The 19,179-nt window shown below is 55.3% G+C and overlaps 1 protein-coding gene across 26 annotated transcripts in view; it reads left to right on the top strand.

Annotated features, from left to right (window-relative positions):
- Positions 1-19,179, top strand: part of MICAL3 (microtubule associated monooxygenase, calponin and LIM domain containing 3) — a 193,529-nt gene that overhangs the window by 160,926 nt on the left and 13,424 nt on the right. For all 26 annotated transcript variants that reach the window (XM_060306674.1, XM_060306679.1, XM_060306670.1 and 23 more), the window contains 7 exons: positions 1,931-2,044; positions 2,711-2,848; positions 3,041-3,123; positions 4,010-5,708; positions 6,145-6,239; positions 12,890-13,000; positions 14,913-15,006. In XM_060306674.1, coding sequence (XP_060162657.1) covers positions 1,931-2,044; positions 2,711-2,848; positions 3,041-3,123; positions 4,010-5,708; positions 6,145-6,239; positions 12,890-13,000; positions 14,913-15,006 — 2,334 coding nt within the window. The remainder of the gene's footprint in view (positions 1-1,930; positions 2,045-2,710; positions 2,849-3,040; positions 3,124-4,009; positions 5,709-6,144; positions 6,240-12,889; positions 13,001-14,912; positions 15,007-19,179) is intronic.

Raw genomic sequence — 19,179 nt, 5'->3', positions numbered from 1 at the left:
CACCCTCTTCTAGTTAGTTTTGTCCCCAGGACGGTTGGACGAGGCTGAGGTATCGGGACGCCCCAGCGGCCGCTGAATAGACCAGAGCTGAGCGTGTCGGCGCCACCTGCTTCCTTGTGTGTGGCTGCTTCTAGCACCCGCTCCATCCTAACTTGGATTAACCCCCAGTTCCCTCCCTCAAGCTATGTCTCTTTCAGCGTTGCTGCTGCTGCATTGACGCTTGTCGTGTATTTTGATACGTGTGACAGTCGTTCCTTTCAGGGTGCCGCTGAGGACCGTAGACTCCTAACCCCGAGTCTGTGCAGATGTTTCTCTGAGTAGGAGAACCGCTGGGGGCCACAGGGCCAGGTCTGGGCTTGGGCTGCTCTAGTGTCCTGTGTCTGGAGCCACCCCAGGCTGGGGAGTCCGTGTCACTCTTGCTTCCAACGGACTTGCCAACACAAACGTGTAAAATTGCCTCTCGATGCCCGGCCACTCACAGACTAATTGTAGCACGCGTGTGGGCCCGGCGGGCACCCGCCGTGGGGCGGGCCCGGGTTCTGTCCCCATCAGCGGCCAGCTCGCTGTCCCACAGGAAGCCCCGGGAGGAGAGGCTTGTTTGCCTCAGAAGTCCCCTCCGCTGCTGTGTGATGAGTGAGCAGCAGTGCTGGCGCACAGAGGTCTCCGTCTGTGGAAGTAGCTGAGCGCTCTCCCCAGGACTGGTCCTGGCAAATGCCATCGTCACAGGAGGGCGTCCTGGCCCTGCCTCGTCTGTCCCACACCGATTTCATAGCACTCTCCCAAGCGGGTGTGCACCATCACCTCGTCTTAATAAGCCGAGTGCACAGGAGGGGTGGTGAGGATAAGTAACAGCTTAAGGAATTATTTAAAAACACCAAGACTCACCCACATGCCACCTGGGTCAAGAAGTACATTCCTAGCACCTAGAGGTGTCCACCTCCAGGCCATCACGGCTGTCTTGTCCCCAGTTTCCTTGTGCTCTGACCCTGTGGCCACTCACGGTCACTGCTGGGTACTGCACAGCCCCGGGCACCGGGGACGCAGCTTCACGAGGCTGGGCTGCTGGCCATCGAGGGTCTCATGGTCCTTTGGCCTGGCCTTGCGTTTCAGCGGGCTCCTCTGCTGCCCAGCCTGCCGGGCTTGACCCTGAGACCAAGTATGTGTGGGTCAAAGGCCAGCCCCTTTCCTGAAAGGAGACCCGAGAAGAGCCCCCAGGGCACCCCAGGAGGAGGGACCCCTGGTCCAGGCAGCGCAATGCGTCTGTGGCTGCTTCCTGCTGCCTTCTTGTAACCTGAACTGTAGTCTGAGTTCTTGTGCAGGGTTAGGAACAGGTGTGAGTGTGTGTGTGTGTGTGTGTGAGTGTGTACGTTAGCCTCCTTGCTCAGGAGAAATGAAGCTTTGCCGCATTTTGCGGTGCTAAAGGGCTGGTCTTGAGTCCAAAAAAACGAACTTTCCACGTCCCCTCGTCCCTCTCTCTTACACTTAAAAAAAAAGTACGTGTCTAAATTCTTCCAAGCGGGGCTGCAGCCCTGCCGGTCGGTCACCCCCCTGCACACGGCACTGGTGCCAGGCTGAACGGTGGGGCTGCAAACAGACCCCCCAGCTGCCTGGGCTCCGTGTCTTCCCTGAAAGGCAGGGTTAGCAGCCCCCTCGAGGGTTAAGCGGCTTGTGCACGCTTCGGTGGGTGCAGGGCCCCGCTGCCACGTTTGCAGCTGGGTACCTTCCTGATCCGTGTTCAGGAGGCCCCGCCCAGCCTGGCCCCGCCCTGCCCTCGGAGCCCTCCCGGCCCACCGACCCCCACCCAGGCAGGCTTCTCCCCTCTCCTCTTTGCGGTCGTCACGTGACAGCCCTGGGAGCCCTCTGCCCACACGTCTGTCGTCTGTCTGTCGTCTCTCTCCTCTTCCTTCCTTTGAACGTCTCTGCCTTGCAGTCCCGTTTGACGAGGACGACCTGGAAGAAGATGTGGACTCAGAGCCAGCAGAGATAGAAGGCGAGGCAGCGGAGAATGGGGACACGGGGGACACTGGCGCAGAGCTGGGCGATGGTACGGGGACCCCAGAGCCTCCCCCAACCGTGGTGCCCGCGTTCTTCCTCCCGGGGAGGGGCCCGCAGTGGCCTGAGCTCAGGGAAGACGGAACACACATTAAGACGAAAGTGAGGTGCTCAGAGGAGCGGCCGTTAGGGCTCCTGGTTCCTTCCTTGTTCTGCCACTAATCTGAAGATGTGTCGTTTCACCCACCCTTTGGACGTGGGCTGCGCTCGTTAAGTCTTGGGGAGAAACCGAGCAGATTCAGGGCTTCCTACGAGGCCTTTAATCCAGCTGCTGCCTCTGGAAGCTGGTACGAGGAGGAGATGGCGTTGAGGGGGAGGGGCAGGGACTGGGCTGGGAGGTGAGAACGGGCGGGGCTGGGCCGGGAGGGCTCCGAGTCCCCGAGGCTGGTCCTTCCTGTGGAGCCGTCCGTGTGCTCAGGAAGGCCCGCACCCTCAAAAGAGAGGAGGTGCCATGGGCGTCCTGGGGCTCCGCGTCACAGAGGATGCTGTGTTGATGGACGAGTCTCAGGAGGGGGACCAGCGGGCAGCGCCTGGCCGGGATGCAGAGCCGGCTGGACCTCACGCTGCAGTTGGTGGCCTGGCGGCTGTCATCTGAGGAGCCGGGAGCCTGGCAAGGAGCACAGCCTCACTTGAGGTCTGTGCTCACTTCTCTCGGCAGGTCAGCACTGGTCGGACGACGTTCCGTCAGAGACCGACACGGAGCTGCAGCAGGTGGCGGCAGGAGTGGGACTGGAGCTGCGGGTGTCTGAAGGCGAGGAGGAGCCACCGCCGGCCTTGGCAAGGCGCCCAGAGAGAGGTCTGTGTGCGAGCCCCTGCCCTCCCCTCCCTGCACGGCCCCTTCCCCTGTGGCACCTGTGCAGCTCACCTTTGGACCTTTGGATGCAGATCCTACACTGGTGACATGGCCGAGGCCGGGACGCCCTGGGAGCAGCCCCGCTGCAGTGCGAGCGGGTGTTTCCTCTTGCAAATCCTGTGTCTGTTTTCTCAGGTCGCTCCCAAGTCTCCAGCCCCAGCCGGTCCCCTGAGGAGCACTCGGTCCTGTCCTCCCCAGCCCACAGCCCCAGGGCACAGGTAAGGATTTGGGGCCCACTTTGGAGGCAGTGCTGATGGGACTCCTTAGGGGCCTTGGTGTGAACCCAGTTTTTTTATTCCCTGTGCTGATGGGCTGTTGAAAACAGGAGTGGCCCTGGGGCTCCGGCCCAGTGTGGCCTGCTGTGCGCCAATCCCACCACTGAGCTTCCCACTACTGTTCTCTCTGTGTCCATACAGCATACCGTTTTAACATAAATTTATTTTTAAGTTAAAACAGTAATATTTGTGGGATTACTGGTTTGATACAACAGATGTGTTTTTTCTCAATATTATGCTAAAATGAATGTATGATTTTCTAAATTAAAAATACTTGTCCAGGTGACCCGTGGTCTTTGAACCACACACTGCAGGATGCTCCATAAATAGATAGTAACACTGTGTCCTGTGGAACACGTTTTAGAGGAGGCCATCTAGAGGGCGGCCGGAGCTTGAGGCCTGGGGCTACTTGGCTTGGTCTTTGGGGTCCTGAAGAGCAAGGTGATTTGGGGGGTTTCATCTGCAATGAGGCCGGGGCGTGGCAGGAAGGACAGTCCGGGAGGCAGACGCGATTGATGCTGTTTTAAGTCTTAAGTCAAGAGACCTCGGAGCTCTGGGGCTGGTCGTTAGCATCCTTTGGCTGATGTCAGTTCAGGGCCCAAAGAACCAGATGCATTTGGGATGAACCAAACCTGAAAGCTTCACATGTTCACTGGGTGAGGGGCTCTGAAGCTTGACAGACGGATCAAAACAGGGGGTGTTCTCCTGGCCCTTGATCGTGGCCCCCCGCATGGAGAGGGTGTTTCAGGAAGCTCAGGCCCTTGGCGGGAGAGCATGCCCATCAGAGCCCTGCCTTCTAAGCAGCTCCTGTCACCTTGCTTTCCTACAGGGCGCCCGAGCCCCGCGCGCCTCTGCAGCCGCCACGAGGGGGTTGCCCGCGGAGAGCCCTGTGCCAGAGCCAGAGCCAGAGCTCGCCCATGGGGAGCCCACAGCCGGCACCCCTGTCCAATCGCAGCCCGAAGCCAGGACGCCGCCCTCACCTGCAAGCCCACAGCGCCGGTCCCCGCTGGCCCCCCTCCCCATCTGCTCCCAGCCTCAGCCGTCCGCCGAGGCCACCGTGCCGTCCCCCACCGTGTCCCCCATCCGCTTCCAGCCTGTGCCAGCCAGAACCTCCACCCCCCTGGCCCCCCTCCCCGTGAAGAGCCAGGGGGTCACCAAGGACACACTGGGCAGCCCCCTCCCTGGGGACGAGGCCCTGAGACGCAGCGACCTGGTGGCAGAGTTCTGGATGAAGAGCGCAGAGATCCGCCGCAGCCTGGGGCTCACGCCCGTGCGACGGGGCCCTGGACCTGAGCCCGCGTTCCAGCCCGCGCCCCTGCAGGCCTGTCGAGCTGAGAAGCTCCCCCAGGGCGAGGGACCCTGGCTTCTGAAACCCACACCTGTCCCCGGGAGGCTGGGGCCGCCTGCCGCCAGGGGGACCCAGCCCTCCCCGCCCACCCCGGGGTCCCCACCTGGCAGGGAGCCGAAGGGCGCCCGGGCGGAGCACAGAGACCTGTCCAGCAGCTCGGGGCTGGGCCTGCAGGGCAGCTCCTCCCGCACCAGGACGCCCGGCAGCCAGAGCTTCAGCACGTCCGACTCCACGATGCTCACGCCCCCCTCCAGCCCGCCGCCCCCACCTCCCGACGAGGAGCCCGCCACCCTTCATGGGAAGCCGGCCCTGGTGGGGCAGCTCGCAGCCTCGGAGCCCCGAGCACCGGCCGCATGCTTGCGGACCCCGCGGGAGCCCACCCGGCCGCCCCCAGAGGAGGCACCGAAGCCATTTGTGGAGAGCGTGGACGAGATCCCCTTTGCGGACGATGTGGAGGACACGTATGACGACCGCACGGAGCACTCGAGTCTGCAGGAGCCCTTCTTCACGCCCCCCTCCCGCTGGCCCTGCCCCGAGCAGCCCCTGGCCCAGGAGAGAGGCCGGGGGCCTGAGAGTGGGCTCCCGCCACAGAAGCGGGGGTTGCCGCTGGTCTCCGCCGAGGCCAAGGAGCTGGCAGCCGAGCGTATGCGCGCCCGGGAGAAGTCAGTGCGGAGCCCGGCGCTGAGGGATGCCATGGCCCGGCAGCTGAGCAGGATGAAGGAGATGGACACCGTGGCCACCGCCCCCAGGGCCCCCAGGACCCCGGCACCCCGCAGAGCCACTGCCGTGCCCCCCAAGGGCCCCGAGGAGCCCATCCCAACGCACAAAGCCACGAGTGAGGAGGTCCCGTCGCCTCCCTCGGACTCAGGGGGCCTGGACGGCTCGGTTACCTCGTCCGAGGGCTCCAGCGGGAAGAGCAAGAAGAGATCGTCCCTCTTCTCCCCCAGAAGAAACAAGAAAGAGAAGAAGCCCAAGGGTGACGGCCGGCCCCCGGAGAGGCCCAGCCCCAGCGCCCTGGAGGAAGCAGCAGCCAAGCCCAGGTCCCTGTGGAAGTCCGTCTTCTCCGGGTACAGGAAGGAAAAGAAGAAGAAGGGTGATGGCAGGTCCCGCCCCAGCACCCCTTCCAGTGGGACCACTGTGGACGCCGGCAAGCCGGGGGCGTCTCCTGTCACGAGAGCAGGTACAGCAGCACGGGGGCCCCTCCCGGGCAGAGCGCACGGTGCGGGCTCTCCAGCCCCTGTAGCTCCCTCGAAAGACCCACTTCCCATGCTGCCCCCTCCCCTGGGGCTTCCTAGGGAGAAGGAAACTAAACCCAGCTCCTTCTGAAACCAGCGTGCAGCTGGGCGGGGGCCGTGGGGGGCTGTGACTTCCCAGGGAGGGCCTGATGGTGAGTGGCTGGGCGCTGGCTCCAGACGGGGCCCCTCCGGTGCGTGTGGGCCCAGTCCCGCCCGGATGTGCGTCAGCATCCAGGCTCGTGGCTCCGGATGCGGGACAGACCCAAACCGGGGAGAACCACACCTCTGCTCCCCTGCCCTGGGCTGCCGTGAGTGTGGAAGTGGGGAGAGTACCCCGTGTGGCCACGGGTCACTGTCCCTGCTCTGCCTCTGCCCCCCCAGAGCTGCGGCCCCGACGCCAGCTGAGCTGCTCGGAGGACTCGGACATCTCCAGCGACGATGTCCTGGAGCGGACCTCCCAGAAGTCCAGGAGAGAGGTGGGTGGGCCGCGGCTGTGACTCCGTCCCCTGTTCAGCGCCTCACCCCAGCCGACGCGCAGCTGAACCCCGCGCCTGGCCCGTGTCCAGGCCAAGACACGGCGGGAGCTCTCCTCTGGGCCCGAGCCGCCTGTGTCAGGGCCAGTCTGAGGGGGAGCGCGTCCCTCTGACCACAGCTGTCCCCGGGCCCCAGGCGCCCTCCTCATCCACACCGACAGCGAGTCTGGGACCCCAGCCCTAGGATCCCACGAGCACCCTGTCGCCGGGGGCCATGTAGGGAACACTGAAGTCAGGGCTGCGCCCAGGACGTGCTGACCTGGCACGACATTATGTCCGGGTACGTGATAACGTCACCCCGGTTTCACCCCGAGTACGCTATTGGAGTGCGGGAGCTGCGTGGGAAGCATCTTGTGCTGAGGACACATGAGGTCCATCTGTGGGGGGAAGGGCCGTGTCGTCTGCAGGCGACTCAGGAGAAGAGGCACAGGTTGGCGAGGGTGTTGTCCGCCTCTCCGTCTCCTGCAGGTCTGAGCATCTTCAGAGTAAGAACTGAGGGGCGTGGGACACCCCCAGAGCATGGGGCTGCATCAGCCGGCGCGTGGGGAGCCTCCTGCAGACACCCACGGGAGCCTTGGGTCCGCGCAGTGGGGCACGTGGTTCCTTGACCCTGCTTCAGGCGGCTGTGAAACAAACCTCTGAGTTTCGTTTCATTTAAAAAAGCAAAAAACGAACTAAAAATGACTTATTTTTATTTAAAATGTTTATATAGAAAAATTAATACAGATTTTGAAAAAATCACCTGTAGCCCTGTCAACAAGAGATAACTCACGTTTCCCACTTTGCCTCAGTTTGACTCAAATACAACCAAACCATGCGGCCTGGCCCACTGGCCCGGGAGCTGGCAGCCACGTTCCCAGGGCTGAACCCCCAGAAGTCGGTGAAGCACCAGCGCGTTTCTTTTTTTAATTGAAGTGTAGTTGATTTACAGTGTTGTGTTAGTCTTAGGTGTGCAGGAAAGGGATCTAGTTATACATATATGTGTTTATATATATATACATATATTCTTTTTGAGATTCTTTTCCATTATAGGTTATTACAGAGTGTTGAGTAGAGTTCCCTGTGCTATACAGTAGGCCCTTGTTTATTATCTATTTTATATATAGTAGTGTGTGTCTGTCAATCCCAGACTCCTAATTTATCCCTCTCCCACTTCCCATTTGGTAACAATTTTTTTTCTATGTCTGTGAGTCTATTTCTGTTTTGTATATAAGCTCATTTGTGTCATTTTTTTAAGATTCCACATATAAATGATATCATATGGTATTTGTCTTTCTCTGTCTGGCTTACTTCACTTAATGTGATAATCTCCAGGTCCATCCACGTTGTCACAAATGGCATTATTTCATTCCTTCTTATGGCTGAGTAATATTTTGCTGTATATATGTACCATGTCTTCTTTATCCATTCCTCTGTCGAAGGACATTTAGGTTGCTTCCGTGTCTTGGCTATTGTAAATAGTGCTGCAATGAACATAGGGATGCATGTATCTTTTCGAATTATGGTTTTCTCCGGATGTATGCCCAGGAGTGGGATTGCTGGATGATGTGGTAGTTCTGTTTTTAGTTTTTAAGGAACCTCCATACTGTTCTCCGTAGCGGCTGCACCATTTACATTCCCACCAACAGTGTAGGAGGGTTCCCTTTTCTCCACATCATCTCCAGCATTTATTATTTGTAGGCTTTTTGATGATGGCCATTCTGACCAGTATGAGGTGATACCTCATTCTGGTTTGGATTTGCATTTCTCTCATAATTAGCGATGATGAACATCTTTTCATGTGCCTGTTGGCCATCTGTATGTCTTTGGAGAAATGTCTGTTGAGGTCTTCTGCCCATTTTTTGATTGGACTGTTTGTTTTTTTGATATCAAGCTGTATGAGCTATTTGTATATTTTGGAGATTAACTCCTTGTTGGTCTCATGGTTTGCAAATATTTTCTCCCAGTCCGTTGGTTGTCTTTTTGTTTTTCTTATGGTTTCCTTTGCTGTGCAGAAGCTTTTGAGTTTAATTAGATCCCATTTGTTTATTTTTGCTTTTATTTCCATTACTCTAGGAGATGGATCCAAAAAAAAATTGCTGTGATTTATGTCAAAGAATGTTCTGCCTATTTTTCCTCTGGGACTTTTATAGTATCTGGTCTTACATTTAGGTCTTTAATCGATTTTGAGTTTTTTTTGTTTTGTTTTTTAGTTTTTAGTTTGTTTTTTTATATAGCAGGTTTTAATTAGTTATCTGTTTTATGCATATTAGTGTACATATGTCAATCCCAATCTCCCAGTTCATCCCACCACCACCACTACCACCCCACCACCCCCGCCGCTTTCCTACCTTGCTGTCCGTACGTTTGTTCTCTACATCTGAGTCTCAGTTTCTGCCCTGCAAACTGGTTCATCTGTACCATTTTTCTAGGTTCCACATGTATGTGTTGATATACGACATTTGTTTTTCTCTTTCTGACTTACTTCACTCTGTATGACAGTCTCTAGATGCATCCACATCTCTACAAGTGACCTAATTTCGTTCCTTTTTATGGCTGAGTAATATTCCGTTGTATATACATGTACTACATCTTCTTTATCCATTTGTCTGTTGATGGACATTTAGGTTGCTTCCATGACCTGGCTATTATAAATAGTGCTGCAGTGAACATTGGGGTGCATGTGTCTTTTTGAATTATGGTTTTCTCAGGGTATATGCCCAGTAGTGGGATTGCTGGGTCATATGGTACTTTTTTTAAGGAACCTCCATACTGTTCTCCATAGTGACTGTATCAATTTACATTCCCACCAACAGTGCAAGAGGGTTCCATTTTCTCCACACGCTCTCCAGCATTTGTTGTTTGTAGATTTTCTGATGATGCCCATTCTAACTGGTGTGAGGTGATACCTTATTGTAGTTTTGATTTGCATTTCTCTAATAATTAATGATGTTGAGCAGCTTTTCATGTGCTTCTTGGCCATCTGTATGTTTTCTTTGGAGAAATGTCTATTTAGGTCTTCTGCCCATTTTTGGATTGGGTGGTTTGTTTTTTAAATATTGAGCTGCATGAGCTGTTTATATATTTTGGAGATTAATCCTTTGTCCGTTGATTCATTTGCAAATATTTTCTCCCATTCTGAGGGTTGTCTTTTTGTCTTGTTTGCAGTTTCCCTTGCTTTGCAAAAGCTTTTAAGTTTCACTAGGTCCCATTTGTTTATTTTTGTTTTTATTTTCATTACTCTAGGAGGTGGATCAGAAAAGATCTTGCTGAGATTTATGTCAAAGAGTGTTCTGCCTATGTTTTCCTCTAAGAGTTTTATAGTCCGGTCTTACATTTAGGTCTCTAAACCATTTTGAGTTTATTTTTGTGCATGGTGTTAGGAAGTGTTCTAATTTCATTCTTTTACATGTAGCTGTCCAGTTTTCCCAGCACCACTTATTGAAGAGGCTGTCTTTTCTCCATTGTATATCCTTGCCTCCTTTGTCATAGATAAGTTGACCATAGGTGTGTGGGTTTATCTCTGGGCTTTCTATACTGTTCCATTTATCTTTATTTCTGTTTTTGTTCCAGTACCATGCTGTCTTGATTACTGTAGCTTTGTAGTATAGTCTGAAGTCAGGGAGTCTGATTCCTCCAGCTCCGTTTTTTTCCCTCAAGACTGCTTTGGCTATTCGGGGTCTTTTGTGTCTCCATACAAATTTTAAGAGTTTTTGTTCTACTTCTGTAAAAAATGCCTTCTTTTTTTTTTTTTCGCGGTACGTGGGCCTCTCACTGTTGTGGCCTCTCCCGTTGCGGAGCACAGGCTCCAGACGCGCAGGCTCAGCAGCCATGGCTCACGGGCCTAGCCGCTCCACGGCATGTGGGATCTTCCTGGACCGGGGCACGAACCCATGTCCCCTGCATCGGCAGGTGGACTGTCAACCACTGCGCCACCAGGGAAGCCCTGCCATATTTTAAATAAATTTATTTATTTTATTTATTTTTGGCTGTGTTGGGTCTTTGTTGCTGCTTGCACGCTTTCTCTAGCTGTGGCTAGTGGGGGCTACTCTTCATTGCGGTGTGTGGGTTTCTCATTGCAGTGGCTTCTCTTGTTGCAGAGCACGGGCTCTAGGCATGGGGGCTCAGTAGTTGTGGCTCGCGGGCTCTAGAACGCAGACTCAGTAGTTGTGGCGCATGTGCTTAGTTGCTCTGTGGCATGTGGGATCTTCCCGGACCAGGGCTCGAACCTGTGTCCCCTGCATTGGCAGGCAGATTCTTAACCACTGCACCACCAGGGAAGCCCTTGAGTTTATTTTTGTGTATGGTGTTAGAGAAGGTTCTAATTTCATTCTTTTACATGTAGCTGTCCAGTTTTCCCAGCATCACTTATTGAAGAGACTGTTTTTTCTCCGTTGTATATCCTTGCCTCCTTTGTCATAGATTAGTTGACCACAGGTGCGTGGGTTTATTTCTGGGCTTTCTATCCTGTTCCATTGATCTATGTGTCTGTTTTTTGTGCCAGTACCATACTGTCTTGATTACTGTAGCTTTGTAGTATAGTCTGAAGTCAGGTAGCCTGATTCCTCCAGCTCCATTCTTCTTTCTTAAGGTTGTTTTGGCTATTCAGTCACCCCCTTTAATTTAATAGATAAGTGCTGGTCCTCAGGCTGTAGTTACTAGTTCCTTTGGATTTTTTCATGTGCCACATGGGGAAATTACCTGTCTCCTTTTTAACTGCCTTGTTCTGATAATGAAAACCTTCCTCACTCTGGCTTGAGGCAGGATGTGCACACATGGCCAGGTGTGGCCTCTGGGAGGCCCTGACCTGGGAGAAGTGGCTGCCCCTCTCGCTCCCTTCCTCCCTTTGAGCTAGTTAATGGGACTGCCAAGCAACTCTGTTCTAGGCTCAGTGGGTGAGAAGAGGCCACACTGACTGCTTGCAGTATCCCTGATGGAAGTCTGTTATTCGTGCCATTTAGGTCCCTTTCTTGGCGTATAATCGGGAGATGGCCACCCCCTCCCAGGGCTGCTGGGGCCTGTTCAGGGACACCAGCAGGACAGAGAACTTGGCTGACAGGCAGTCTACCCGGGTCTCCCACCACCTGCCCCCAGCCGTCACCCTGCAGTGTTCGGCCAGAGAGAGGAGTCTGAACTTGCACAGAGCAAGAGCTCCTGTGACCTTGTGGTTACTTTTCACACAAGGGGACTGAGGACAGAGCACAGGAAGTTTGGGGCCAGTGAAGGAGGCACTGACTTCTCGGCAGAAGAGTGACTCCTGGCTTCACTCAGGCGGGTTCACTGAGGTGGCGCTGCTGGCGTCTCACTCCCAGCCTACACGCAGACATCCTGGCTGACACGGGAAGAGCCATCATGCGTTTTAGTCGTGCACGTTTGTTTTAAACTTCTAGCTGATTTTGCTCCATTTCTGGGTCCTATTTTTAATTTTTGATCATTGTTATTATTGCCATTCTGCTTTGTTCTCCATCACGTCCCCTTAAAAGTCGGTTTATGTTCAGGACATGATGTGCATCGAAGGCTGTGTCCTGTCCCTGTGGGAAGGCCTTGCTGCAGCCCCGCCCGGCCCGGCAGCCGAACCCTCACTAACCGTGTCTGGGCACGCGTGGACGGCGGCAACGGACAAGGACGGGGAGGTGCCTTGCTTGTCGCAGGCTGGGGGGCCATGTGGTGCTTTTGCTCCGGATGCCAGTGGGGACAGGGAGGCCCCTCTGGGCCTGGGCGCCACAGGAACGGGGAGTTTTTGAGCCCTTGGCTCCGTGACCTGCAGGCTACATGCTCGGGGAGTCCCGAGACGGTCCTTAAGTGGTGGCTCTCCACTAGCACTGGAACTCTTAGAATAAAGATTACCAGGATAAACTCCTGAGTTAAATTCGGAAGCTCCTTTAAAGTCTGCAAAGGCTCCTTTTTCGTTTTCTTGGAGGCAGTAAAGAAGGTGTCCCTCAGTGTCGCCCGCATTCACCCACTGTGCCCTCCGCGCCACACTCTCAGGTGCAGCTGTGCTGTCTGGCTGGGAGCCCCTCCGTTGTTGACAGCCCCACAGCCCTGCCAGAGCACATCCTCGCTCCTCTTGGTGTGCAGACCCCTGATCTGTCCAGGTTCACCGGCACCCTTCTTCCAGCTGCATTAGTTGGTTTGGGTTCGCTCAGACTTAGAATAGAAGCACCCTGTTGCCTTCAGGCGTGGCTTCTTCAAAGAACCTTGCCAGTAGTGCTCATCTGAAAAAGGTGGCTTTTGATACTAAACCAAAAAGTAGCAGGATCCTGGGTTTTCTTTTTCCTTTCCCTGTGTGCCCCCAAAAGCAAGAGGCTTGGGGGAAACATTTGATCAACATGTTTACCCCCACTGTCTTAAAGAAGAGCAGATGTCCTTACATGGGAAACTGGTGATCTCAGCAGTAAAGGCGCCCCACCCTCCTGTCCTAACTGCCCAGCAGTCATTGTGCAGCCAGCCTCCTGTCCCTGCCCCATGGGAGCGTCTCCCATGGATCTCCAGGTGCCCCCTGGCCCGTGGAGCTCCTGCCAGGCTGAGGGTCTGGGCGTCTGCGCACACCTCGCCCCTGCCTGCCCTGCGGCCTCCGTGACCCTGACTGAATAAACCCCTATCGTCCCCTGCAGCCGAGGACTTACACGGAGGAGGAGCTGAATACCAAGCTGACCCGGCGTGTGCAGAAAGCAGCCCGGAGGCAGGCCAAGCAGGAGGAGCTGAAGCGGCTGCACCGCGCCCAGGTGAGCCGCTGGGAGTCCGCACCCACAGGAGGGCGGGAGAGGAGGCGAGCAGGGCCGCCACTCGTGCAACTGCAGAAACCTCGCGGGGGGTGCTGGCTGGGGGAGAGGGAGGGGCCCGGCTTTGAGTCTCCGAGACCCTAGCTCTGGAAGAACCACTGTAAAGCCAGCTCCTGCGTTTGTCAGAGCTGTTAGCAAGAGGCAGCTGTGACTGGCTGGCCTCCGACGCGCCTGGGATTTAGAGGTTGGAGCTGTCCTCAGGGTCCCAGGCCTTTCAGTTTTTTTTGTTTGTTCGTTTGTTTTTTTGCGGTATGTGGGCCTCTCACTGTTGTGGCCTCTCCTGTTGCGGAGCACAGGCTTCCGAGGCACAGGCTCAGCGGCCATGGCTCACGGCCCAGCCGCTCCGCGGCATGTGGGATCTTCCCGGACCGGGGCACGAACCCGCGTCCCCTGCATCGGCAGGCAGGCTCTCAACCACTGCGCCACCAGGGAAGCCCTCATCATTACTTCTTTTAAGTGAGGAACTCTTCTACTACAGGTCCTTCCAAGGACCGATCAGTCCTCTGAGGATATTTTTTTAAGCTGGAAAATGCCAAAGTCTAGCTTTCCCACATCTACTTCAGTCCCATACTTATTGTAAAAAGACAAGCCCAGTCCAAAGCAGGAAAGGAAAAAAAAGGATGACTGCTATCAGAAAGGTAGATTGCTTACTGTACCACGTCCCACAGTGACGTCTATCACAGTGCCTGTAAGGTTCAATTGTACTCCAGGAACCAGTTTATATGACCGTCTCCAGATCTGTGAGTTCCCAAGGACAAGGACCATGCCATATCTTATTCCCGGCATTAAAGCGGTCAAGATATGAAGGAACAAAACGAACCACTTTTAAAAAGCCACTATTCTCTTCTCCCTCTTTTTTTTTTTTTTTTTTTGCGGTACGTGGGCCTCTCACTGTTGTGGCCTCTCCCGTTGCGGAGCACAGGCTTCCGACACACAGGCTCAGTGGCCATGGCTCACGGGCCCAGCCGCTCCGCAGCATGTGGGATCTTCCCGGACCGGGGCACGAACCCGTGTCCCCCGCATCGGCAGGTGGACTCTCAACCACTGCGCCACCAGGAAAGCCCCCAGATTTTTTTTTTTAACAAAAAATAATTTTTTAACGCAAAGTATTAAATGATACCTAAATACAATGTGGTTTTTTAATGAAATCGTATGTATATAGCTGTGTTCATAAAGATTCGGACAATAATCAAAAGCTCTACAGCAGCAAGAAACATGAACAGCAAATCCATTCCCAGTGAAGAGATTCCTCTGGTTTTCCAAAATCAGCTTTCTCGTCCTTTCCCCGGACGTTACTCTGGATCTGCGTTCCCTGCATGACCGGATCCCTGGATTTTATTTCATTTTCTGTGTGAAGATATGTCCCTGCCGCTGCTTTGGGGTGGGAGGTCGTCCCGGGTGTCAATCATCCCCGAGAAGCCTCACTCCGTGCAGAGTGGAGCCATGTTTTCTCATTGAGGTAGAGTTGGTTTACGATGTTGTGCTAATCTCTGCTGTACAGCGAAGTGATTCAGTTATCTACGTGTATGCATTCCTTTTATACTCTTTTCCATGATGGCTTATCCCAGGAGATAGACTGTGATTCTCTGTGCTGTACACCAGGACCTTGGTGTTCATCCATCCTACGTCTAATAGTTTACAGCCACTAACCCCAAACTCCCGGTCCCTCACCCCAACCCCTGACCCCAGCAAGCGCAAGTCTGCGCTGGGCAGTTTTAATCTTGTCGAAGCAGGATCTGTTTGAGACTCTCAAGAGCCCCGCTGGGGTGTTTGCACCCTCGTGTGCTCGTGCCGCGCTCTGGGCACCCGCCCGCTTCGCCCTTCTCCCTCCTTCACGCTGTCATGTCACCCGCAGATCATCCAGCGGCAGCTGGAGCAGGTGGAGGAGAAGCAGCGCCAGCTGGAGGAGAGGGGCGTCGCCGTGGAGAAGGCGCTGCGTGGGGAAGCAGGTACCGGCTGGGTTCCTGGTGGACAGGGGATCCCTGAGGAATGCCCACCCAGCCCCGCGGGAGGCTAGTTCCTGTCCTGCCCCTGGGAGTCAGCTAGTCTCCAGCAGGATTCTCTCTCTGGTCCCCTCGTCACTGAGAGCCGGGGCTTCTGTTAAGCAAAGGAGGAGAAAGGCCCATGCATCTCAGGGCTGGCCGTCCCCTCGGCCCACCATCTGCTGCTGACGCCCTGGGCCTCCTCTCTCCTCCCTCCTCCCCATCTTTTCCTTGAGAAGACAGTGACTGGAACGGGGCAGGCTGTGCACAAGGAACCATCACAGAACTGCTCGTGCAGGCCACCCCCGCCCCCCGCCCCAACGGGTGGAGCTGGTGCCCCGGGTGGACCAGGCTCTGTCCTGGAGGCTGGGCACTCAGGGCAGAGCCCAAGCAGAGCAGACCCTGGGAAGTGGCTGTGAGGGCCATGTGCTGGTAACTGCCCTTCCTGGGGCAGAGCCATGGGGGCAGTGCAGTCACACCACTGTCCCCAGAGCCTGTGGGTGGGCCCAGCACAGTGGGGCTTGGAGAGCAAAGAGGTGCCGAGGGCCCAGGAGGCCCTCTTGGTTCAGGACCTTGAAACCACTGGATCAGCCCCAGCTGTAGCCCCAACCCAGGCACAAGCGATTCCTCCCTGCCTTCCCAAGTTCCCGAATCTGGAGCTTCCATCCCTTTGTAGAGAGCACGGGCCTCCAGGGTCAGCACTAGAGTCGTGGGACCAGGGATGAGGACAGGTGGTGACGTGGCTTTCCTTGGGAAGGGGGGCGGGTCCTCTGGGCTTTGGGCTGAGGGTAAACTGAAGGCGAATCAGGAGGAGGCAGCCACGAATGCGGCCTGTCGCTGCCTCTGATCTTGCTGGAAGACTGACCAGTGGTTGGCCTCCGAGTGAGCGGCTGGTGTCGGGATGCGTTCGTGGGGTTCTGGAGGACTGGGGTCAGGCACAGAGGAGGTGTCTCCCGTCCTGACCCTTCACGGCCACGGAATGCAGCTAGCAGTGGACTCAGGGTGACCTTCAGGTGAAGACAGGACACGAGGCAGGAAGATGAGGCTGTGATGTCTTGTGCCTGATGCTGGACTCACTGTGCCACCAGATGAAATGTGAGAACTTGACTCCGGAGGCGAGCCAGCCCCTGTGCCCGGGAGCGGGGACTCAGGTTCACCCGGCAGGGCCCCCACCCTGCGTGCCCTGACCCGGCCTCCTCTGTCAAACGTGACCACCTGGATGGAGCAGCCCTGCAAGCAGTGGGAACGGGGACCCGCGGGCCCTGCCCTCTCTGCTCTCTCTGCTTGCAGAAGATGCCAGGAGGAGCCTGGACCCTCAGATTCCTCCTGCCGAGGTGGAGAGGGGCCACAGTTTGCGTAAGTGCCCCTGTGCCCCACAGGGCTCTGAGGTTCAGATGCACACCCAGCGCTGATGGTTCCGCCTGGCATTCAGATGTCTGTCAGCTGCCCTGCGGTTTGTCCATGGTGGCCCCTCGGCATTTCCACAGCAGGCTGCATTCCTCAGTCTGCTGCCTGCCAAGGGGCCAGAGAAAAGGGACCACTGAAGATTGACCTGGGATTTTGCTGAAATTCCGCTTACTAGTTGTTTACATAATTACCTTTTTGTAAACACATACAACCAGAATTTCGTCTAAGTCAGTGGTTTTCAAACTTTTTTAAAAAGCAGCAGAACGCTTTTTTACAAGACAAATTATGAGTTCAAGTTTAACTCAAAAAAAAAAATTACTCTTAAATGTTAATAAACACAATTTGAAAATGCAGGTTGTGGAGAGCTGCAGGGTTAATACCCTCCATGTCCAGTCCAGCCCTGGACGTAGGGTGGGCACCTGATGCGCAGAGGTGGGGGCAGGTCGTATACAGCCATGGGAATCTCAGGACATGCACAGTGAGAACGGTCTGGGTGTCTGCAGCTTAAAGTCGGAGTTGCTCTCTCAGTGGAATCACTACAGATCCAACTGCAGTTCAGATTCTTTATGAAGAAGAGATCAGATAAATACTCCCAAACATACAGTGAACCCAGAACCAGATGTGCTATGTGTTGTGGCACCTGGAGGACCACCCTGGTACCTGGAGGATCACCCTGGCACCTGGAGGACCTCCCTGCACCTGGAGGACCACCTTGGCACCTGGAGGACCACCTTGGCACCTGGAGGATCACTCTGCACCTGGAGGACCACCCTGGCAGGACACTCCGAGAGTGAGACCCTGCTAGCAGGCCAGGATTGAAGTTGATGAATGAAGTGTCATTTTCCCACGCGTCACAGGCAGGGCAGACACTCGCACACAGAGGGCAGAAGAAGCCTGGTCCTGGGGCCTCACAGAAGCAAGTTTACCTGCAGCACAGATTAACATGTTGATGGGCTTCAGTGGGTTACACATTGGCGGATCAAAGATTCGAACATGGTGTGTCCTGTTTAAGTTTTTTTTTTTTAATTTATTTATTTTTTACTTTTGGCTGTGTTGGGTCTTTGTTGCTGCGCGCAGGCTTTCTGTAGTTGCGGCGAGCGGGGCTACCCTTCGTTGCAGTGCGCGGGCTTCTCATTGCTGTGGTCTCTCTTGCGGAGCACGGGCTCTAGGCACGCAGGCTTCAATACCTGTGGCTCATGGGCTCTAGATCACAGGCTCAGTAGTTGTGGCGCACGGGCTTAGTTGCTCCGCGACATGTGGGATCTTCCCGGGCCAGGGATGGAACCTGTGTCCCCTGCATTGGCAGGAGGATTCTTAACCACTGCACCACCAGGGAAGTCATGTTTAAGTTTTTTTATGAGTTAAAAGTAGTTGTGAATCGGGTATTTGGGAGACCCCAGAACAGCACTTGAAGAGCCGGAAGCTTCCAGAGAGCAGGTTGAAACCACAATTGTGGTCAAGAGTCTGCTAAGCTTCCCAGAACTTCTGTCCAAATACACGTCTCCTGTTTCAAAGACGGGCTGTGGTACCTCCGTTGGGAGATTCCCACAATGCATTTGGAAACACTCGACACAGGAACCCAGTACTTCGCTTTTCTTCTTTTAAGCACATCACTTCCTAGGCTCCCTCTTGGCAGAAGCCCCTGGGTCTCTGCTCCCACCTGGCAGAGGTCGTCTTTGAGGCTCAGCTGTGCCTTCTCTTGGGCTTCTGTGTCCCATGCCTCCTGCTCGTCTGCTTGCTCACGGCCGAGCCTTTGAGGAGGCCACTCGGGCTGAGTAGTGCTGGTCAGCTCCTTCCCTGAACTGGCCATTCGGTCTCACCCGATGGGCTCTCTGAGGGGTCAGACTGGTGGCCTAGCTGCCTTCCAGAGAAGGCTCGCGTAGTTCTGAGTCTCACGTATATCCGCACAGCAAGTTTAGCTTCAGAGCCTTGGATAAGACGGAGACTCGTGAGGTTTCTGGTCTGGGGCAGCTGGGAAGCCCTCTTTGTCTCTGGAACCCACTGGATCAGCCTCAGTCTGCTTTCCGGTGTGTGTGTTTTGGAAGGAGGAGCCCTCGTGTGGAACCAGAGGCTGCCAGGACCAGCTGTCAGACTGTGGGTTGTGGAGGAAACGGTAGCGAACCGCAGCCGACTCTACTCTGCGTGCGTTACGGTCCTGGGGGCCGCCCTCGCTCACAGCGCCTGTGTCGGGCTCCTGGAGTATGATGAACAAGAATACGTTGCCGCCCGTTGCCTGCTCTTAGGGGGGCTGGAGACCTTGGGGGCCTGAACGCAGAAGAAACAGGGCCTCCTTTATCTCAGACCGTCCAGCAGAAGTGCTTCTGCTTCTGGTGGGGTCGGTGTGGACAGGGCAAGCTGAGGGCTGGTTCCTGACACAGCTTTTTTAGGGTGTTCACTTTTCGCCTTCAGCCCCTCAGCCTGGGGCTTCTCATATTCAGAAATTAGGGAGGTTCGTAGCCTTTGATCTGCCCTTGAGTTTTTTAAAATCTGAGATGAGGTTGAGTCCCAGCAGGATTCCCAACCAAGCCAAGGCTTCTGTCCTGGCCGATCGCTTTCTGTCAGTGCAGTCACCTGTGGTTTTCTGTGACCGCCCCTCGCACCCAGAGGTCTGTGGCTACAGTGTGCACGTGGGGGGGCGGGGGGGCACCCGGGGGGACACATGCTTTCCAGCTGCCGCCTGTCCCCCTCCTGCTACGTCTCTGGGTGTTTCTTATGCTTCACGCTGTTCATTGC

Source organism: Globicephala melas, chromosome 10 (assembly GCF_963455315.2).
Source record: "Globicephala melas chromosome 10, mGloMel1.2, whole genome shotgun sequence".
NCBI classification, from domain to species: Eukaryota; Metazoa; Chordata; class Mammalia; order Artiodactyla; family Delphinidae; genus Globicephala; species Globicephala melas.
Note: the sequence above shows the minus strand (reverse complement) of the source record. Positions and strands in the feature narration are given on the sequence as shown.